Source organism: Geospiza fortis, unplaced genomic scaffold (assembly GCF_000277835.1).
Source record: "Geospiza fortis unplaced genomic scaffold, GeoFor_1.0 scaffold192, whole genome shotgun sequence".
Classification (NCBI taxonomy): Eukaryota; Metazoa; Chordata; class Aves; order Passeriformes; family Thraupidae; genus Geospiza; species Geospiza fortis.
Genome location: NW_005054315.1, coordinates 7,265,065 through 7,271,849, shown reverse-complemented (window position 1 = coordinate 7,271,849; position 6,785 = coordinate 7,265,065). Strand labels below are relative to the sequence as shown.

General features: G+C 37.8%; 1 protein-coding gene across 1 annotated transcript in view; it reads left to right on the top strand.

Annotated features, from left to right (window-relative positions):
* Positions 1–6,785, top strand: part of IL1RL1 (interleukin 1 receptor like 1) — a 27,028-nt gene that overhangs the window by 10,660 nt on the left and 9,583 nt on the right. Inside the window, exons 4-7 of the mRNA XM_005420044.3 lie at positions 1,837–2,038; positions 2,308–2,476; positions 2,557–2,719; positions 4,926–4,994. Coding sequence (XP_005420101.2) covers positions 1,837–2,038; positions 2,308–2,476; positions 2,557–2,719; positions 4,926–4,994 — 603 coding nt within the window. The remainder of the gene's footprint in view (positions 1–1,836; positions 2,039–2,307; positions 2,477–2,556; positions 2,720–4,925; positions 4,995–6,785) is intronic.

Here is a 6,785-nt window from a genome sequence, read left to right as displayed (position 1 = left end):
AAATGGGCGCTGTTCTCCACAGAAATGCTCTTTAATGTCCTAAATTTGGGGGTGTTAATTGAAAAATGCAGTGTAAACATAATGTTTCCCTGCCCAGGGGGAATGTCCAGAGCAGTAAACTATTTATGATGGGCCAGCTCTACTGACTCAGCTATATAATGCTGACCAGGGACACAGTGTTGTACAGTGCTCATGTACTTCTATTCTTGAGCTGAGATGCTCATTTATCTGAAAAATTCTGTAAGATATGACCTCTAAATATTTCTCCATATTGTCAATTTTACGATAGGAATGCTAAGATTCAGGCAAAGTATATTTATTAAGGTGTCAAATTCTGCTGAAGAATTTGGCAAAATTATTTTCATGGATGTCATTGAGTTAAAATGAGGCCTTTCTTTTTCAATGTCTTCCCTCTCCACACTATTTTTCCTCAAAGAAATCTGTATTTCCAACGTGTTCTACCTTTGGTGGGGCAATGTTGCATTTTCTGACCCCCCCAATATGTCCCAGTGTCTTTGCAAGGCTTGCAGGTGGGAAAACTGTTAAAATTATGGAGTTGGGGTTCCTCATACTCATAGCTGGCTAATTTAGGAGCCCCAAATTAGTAAGTGAGATGACAATATCAGTGGAGATGGACCCCTTCTTTAGAAAGAACAAGAGCGGAAGTGTCCATCATGTTCAGACTCTCACCTCCTGATTTGTGCACCTACATGTCTAAAGCCACCATTGCAAAGTGTCATTTTTGATAGACACTGTCTGTTTTGGTTAGCTGTTTGGTTATCTACTCTCATTTTCATGCTCCTTTATCTACTGCAGCTCCTCTGCCAATCCCAATCTTTGTTCTGTCACCATCCTTGCTCATACTCCCATCTTTTCCTTCTTAGAATGCAATTTGACTTCCAGATTGTTTGTTTTCAGTGGCCAGTACACTATTCAGGTACCTGAGCCCTTAAGTATTTGTCAAAATTGCTTGATTCTAGTTTCTCTGGGCCAATTTCAGTATTCAAAAGTAGAAGTATACCCAGCTAAAAAAAACCAAATTAAAAATTTAGTGTCTTAATCCCAGATTTTCTTATGTATGAGCACATGTGGTTTATTTTTCTAAGCTTCTTTCTTCTTCTTATTTGTCTCAGTTACTTCTGTATCTTTTCATCTTCCTGCCTTTTCATTGGATTCTTCCTTTCAGGCTATCACATTGCTTTCATTTTTTTCCCCACCCCATTTTCATGAACTTCAGAGAGAAGCTGTTTTTTGTGGTTTTATTTTATTTCATTTTTCTGAAGTATCTAATATACAGACTTCCTTCTTCTATGATTTTTTTCTTCCAGGAAAAAAATCAACTTAATTTCTCTGTATTAAAAAGGAAGGAAAAAAGCACTCATCTATTGCATAAATAAATATTCATTATACTGAAGTAAGGAAAAGATAAATATAATAAAGCCAGTATTTTTCTTTCTTTTAATTATTTTTTAAAATAAAAACAGTATTTTAGGCAAAGATTTACATAATAAACTCATTGTAAGAAATCACTATTTTTTCAATTAAATCCTCTTGATTTTTACTGTGTCTCCACTTAGAACCTAGGGGATCTGTTTGTTTTTTTGTGCGTCCCACATTAGTTTCTGTTTTTGGAAACAAATGGCTCCATAACCCAAAGTAAACAGAATTTTTGATGAAAAACCATCTGGTGAAAATAAGCTTGCTGTGTATCATCTCCGGAAGCTCTAGGAGGGTAGAGGGACATGACTGGGCTGCTGATCCAAGAATGCCAAGTTCTCTGTCTCAGCAGACAAAGGTTTAATTTATCTGAGATTTTAATCTTTTGCTCAATTGCAGTTGATCCTATGGAAGGTGAGGCCTTAGTTATAAAAGGTCCCAAATGGAATTCATCAGTGAACGTCACCTGGTATCGCACAGATACTCACAAAAGAATTCCTGCGGAAGAGGAGGGATCACGAGTGTTTACCGTAGAACGATTTCTTTGGTTTCTGCCAACTTCTAGAGAGGATTCTGGAAACTACACTTGTGTAACACATTTGTAAGTGCTACATGGAAAGTGGAAGGTGTAAGACTGGCAAGAATATATGTTTCGATAATATATTCTAATTAAATTTTTGGACATGATGACTTTTTTTTTATAAGTTTTCACCCTGCAACTGCTATTTTAATGGCAGATCATTATAACCAAGCTGTGACTGAAGTACAATAATCATCCACATGTTTATAGCATGACACACATTTGTTATAAACATTGATATATTCCATGTAAAAATGCAGTCACTGACATACCTTATTCCATTTTTGAAGTTCAAGTAATCGCACAAAGTCATACAACGTGAGTGTGCAAGTGCATTCATACAAGCCAGGAGAATGTTTCCCAAGTCGGATTCGTTACCCAAATGACACTCGAAGAGGAAAAATTGTTTGTCCTACCATTGATAACTATAAGAATGCTACTATTGTCCAGTGGTATAAGGTAAATAAAACCCTGATAGTGCCGATGTAGGTCAAAATACTGAAAAACTCTTTGCAACCAAACACATTTTTCTTTTCCAGGACTGCAAACCTCTTCAGGGACAGAGATACTTCAAGAAAGAGAAATATATTTATATTGAGAATCCAAGAAGGGAGGATGATGGTTATTATACTTGTCAATTTATTTATACCCATAAAGGAAATGTGTTTAATGTATCAGCAACAAGAATTTTCATAAGTGGGGGTAAGACAATAATTCTGTAGCTTGCTAAAATTAAAAGACTAATGTCAACTTAGAGCAAAGGAAACTACTTTTGTACATTAAAAAGAGAAAGCATTTTGGTTGGTTTGTTTTATCATCTTATTTAAGATTTACATCAGCTTTGTTAGATGAATTTTGTGGATGGTCACCCACATAGAGAAAGATGGGATAAAGTCAGACCTGGTCTCATTCAAATTTTTGTTTAAAAGATTCTGATGACTCTGGTTAGATGCTGTGCTTGATAGCGTTCTCTGGTAGCACATTTCTGAAATGAAGGATCTCCTCAGTGGAATGCCACTATGCTCTGCTTTCTACTTATTGAGGGCAGCAGAATCTGTGGCTAGTGAGGACTGTCTGGTGATCACTAGATCAGTCGTGTTGATGGCCTACAGCTTAATGCCTCTTCGTCCGTCTCAACCATTTAACATTTATTAGATTGTAGGACTGAAAAAACTTTTAAATTTGTCTTTAATGAGACAAAATGAACAAGATATATATAGAAATAGAAAATGGATGATCTCAGTGATTAGTTTGTCTCTGTGATTTTGAACATAGCCAATATGACTGAGATGTGTGGACTTTGAGTTGCCTCTGGGATGCAGTCTCCTCAGGAAGGCTTTGTATTTGGATGGTGTTCAGGAAATGGCACACAGGAATTTATAGTTTCAGATTGAATCAACTTGCAAAAGTTCAAAATGCATCTTCAGTTCTGTAATCAGATCAGAAAAATAGTCAGAAAAACCTCTCCTTGGGGGGTGGTGGAGGGCTTGAGTTTGGCTCATGTAGTTGTTTTGTTGCTGTTTAGTTACTTTGTTTTTGTTTTTTGTTTTTTTTTTTTTTTAAGGTAAGGTTCATTTGCAGACTGAGCATCAGGCCTTTTTGCTCTGGGGAGGCACACAGCTTGTGGGCAGAGTGCAGAACTGGAGTGTGGGAGCCTTGGATGCAGTTTTTGCTGCTGTGCCCAGATCTCAGTAGCAGAGTTCATTCTGACTATTCTGAGCTGGACAGAAGACAGCTTGAGCACAGACCTAGTTCAGGAGCTGGGAAATGTTGTGCTATTCCTCCTTTTCTACCTGCTGCTCTACATGATCACAATCATGCTTTCCATGACACTTCTCTGCCTAACAATTTTTGTTAGAATGTACTTCCATCAAAACTTCTCTAACTGTTCTGGAATACTGTTCTTCTTGGGTTACAACAAAAATTTCTGGGTTTTATTTGGCTCAAAGGCATTCAAATTTATAAAAGCCTTTGTAACATCCAGACAGATCTTGAAGTTCATCTAACTTTCTTTTGAAATCATTGCAGAAAGAAGAGATCACAACATAACATGTGAAATCTATCTGGGTCTGGCATGTCTGCTCCAGGTTTTTCTAAACTCAAAGTACTTAATGACAACTTTGAGTTTTTATCAGACCTTAAAATAAGTATGCTGATGAGTGGAACTGTTCTGTTTTATTAATATTAGAGAGTTATGATGTACATTCCTGTTGCGTTGCAGATCCATGCTGATCCAGAGGTGTTTCTGCCTCTGAATGCTGGCAGCTAAGAACTTAGCATAGTCAGGCAGCTGGGAAGTTACTGGCTCTCTCCTGACTTCTATTTTATCATATCCAGTCAGTCTGGGAAGCAGGGACTGAAATGTGTTCCTACAGAATTTTTTGGGGAATACGTGTTTCACAGAGGAGCCTTGAGATGGAAAAGCTTAATGAGGAAAGGGTTAGAAAGCATTATGTTTGGAGTTCAGATACTGCATAAAAGTATGTATTAGCTATTTCATATAATGGATATGAGTAATTTCTCAAATGTCTCTTAATAAGACTCCAAAACAGTTGAGAAACCCCAAAACAGCTGAGAAACATACAAGTCTGTAACAGCATTTGCTTTTTTCCCCCACTTAGCAGCTAATATAGTACTTCAAAACCTGATTTTTTTTCTTACTTTCTATGTACAAAGGTACATAGATGGGGAATAAATACTGAAAATATTAACATGTACATACTCCCCAGAGATATTTGGTTGTGGGAATAAAACCAGATGATCCCAACAGGTATGTGAAACACTGTTAGTTTGCAATTTTGTTTTGTGATCATAAAATATTAATTCTACAGATTACAAATCTTATCTTACAAAATGCATTTCCACAACTTGTTAATGCATACTTTCTTTTCCTCTTTAATTTCTAAAGTAAAATACTCACCTCTACCACCTCAAATCATATTTCCAAAGAATGAAGATGTAGTAGAAGCAGAGCTTGGTGAGTACAAATTTTAATTTGTTTTTAAATTAACGTCTTGTAATGGTCTAGAAGATGTGTATCTTCAAGAAGATGTAATGATGGAACTTCTCATCGCAGTTTTGTACCATAATATTTACCATATTTAATTCCTTCCAGGCACAGAGGTGTGAAGTTAGATATAACTGATGTGTTATTTAGGCATTAAGTGAAGTTTAGGAACATTTAATTAACTTGTTCTACTCTCACTGGGATACAGTTGGATTATTCACAGAGTGAATCATTACATCTCAGCTGAAAGGTGACAGCTTCCATCCACTTCAAAGAGGGCTGTGGTTAAATCCCTCAAAACTGCTTGATGGTACCCCTAAGAGGGAAGGATGGACTATTCTTGTGGCTAGAGTTGCTCCTTGCTACCTTCAGTCCCCACGTGGAGACAGTGCCTGTGTCTCTGTTGAGGGATGAAGGAGAGCAAGGAGCTGGTTGCTGGCTCTGAGGCTGAGGAGCACTGCCTGTCTCATACCCAAGTTGGCTAGCAGCGATCAGACCAGCCTGCTTGGAAGATCTGGGAGGGCTGAAGGACAGGACCCAGCAGTGGATTTAGGCAGAGCAGTTGGACAGCCCATAATGTAGGGCTTGCTCCTGGCTCCCTGCTGTCCTATTGATGTTCTCAGCGATTCACATTCATCCTGGTTAGCTTGCACCATCAGGACAAGGTGTTCCTGGTAGGAGTGAGACTTGTCCAGGGTTTGTCTGCAGTCAGTGAGAAAGGTGGAGCTCTCCAGCAGAGACTAAACCCATCAGAAATCTAAACAGGTAATCCAGGATCTGTATGCCAGGGCAAGTGGGGTGAAGCTGTGGGCCAGTGGGAGAAGGGATTGTACCTACCACTCCTCTGCTTCTGTCCTACAGCAAGATTGCTTAGGCAGCAGACACTGCAGGGGTCCTCAGCCCCCTCTGTGCCATGTGCTGGGCTCAGAGACTTGTCAGTTGATTCTCATTCCCATTATTTAATTCCTCTTTCCCCCATTTGTTTTGTTGCTCAGAAATTAGACGGTCTCTGCTTGACGATGAGCTTTCTCTAGTGAGATGGTCAGTGCCCAGTGCTCTGTGGGCTCTGCCTGTCACTCTGATAGTGCTTACACAGAGAAAATTCACTTTGCATTTGAAACACAATTGCTGTACTTTTGTTCTATTGTTCTTTTGTCTCCTGTTTGCAAAAATGAAGGGATTTCCCCGTGCTCCCTAATACCAATTCATGATCTAACCATAAGATTTAATATTCTTATCTAAGACCTGCTTAGATGCAGACTTAGATGGAAACAATTCAACATGCTTAAATTATACTTTGTTTTGGTGCAATGGTGACCCTTACTTTGGAATAAATATTTCCTAATGGGGAATATTTAATAAGTAATTTCCTGTTTTAGTTTTGCTTGGACTGGCTTACTTTACTTTTGTCCAGCTTGAATAAAATCCAAGATAAGGCTGCACACAAGTTGCAAAATAATATATACTGAAATTTAATTAGATTATTTATGTGTACATTTTTGTGTTAACATTCATATCTATTCTATGTTCCTCACTAGCTGATGATATGTGTCAAGCATCACAAGTTAAGGGTATATTGTCTTCATCATAGTAAATATAAATAATCCCTTTTGTAATCCTTGGTGTGCTATTAGATCATTTGCTGAAAAATTCCTGTTATTTCTTTTTGTCTCTTGTATGTATCATTTTGTCAGCAGTAGTTCAGAAAAATATGTCAAAAATGTTATGATAAAACTCACAAGTTGTATGGAGATTTGTAGG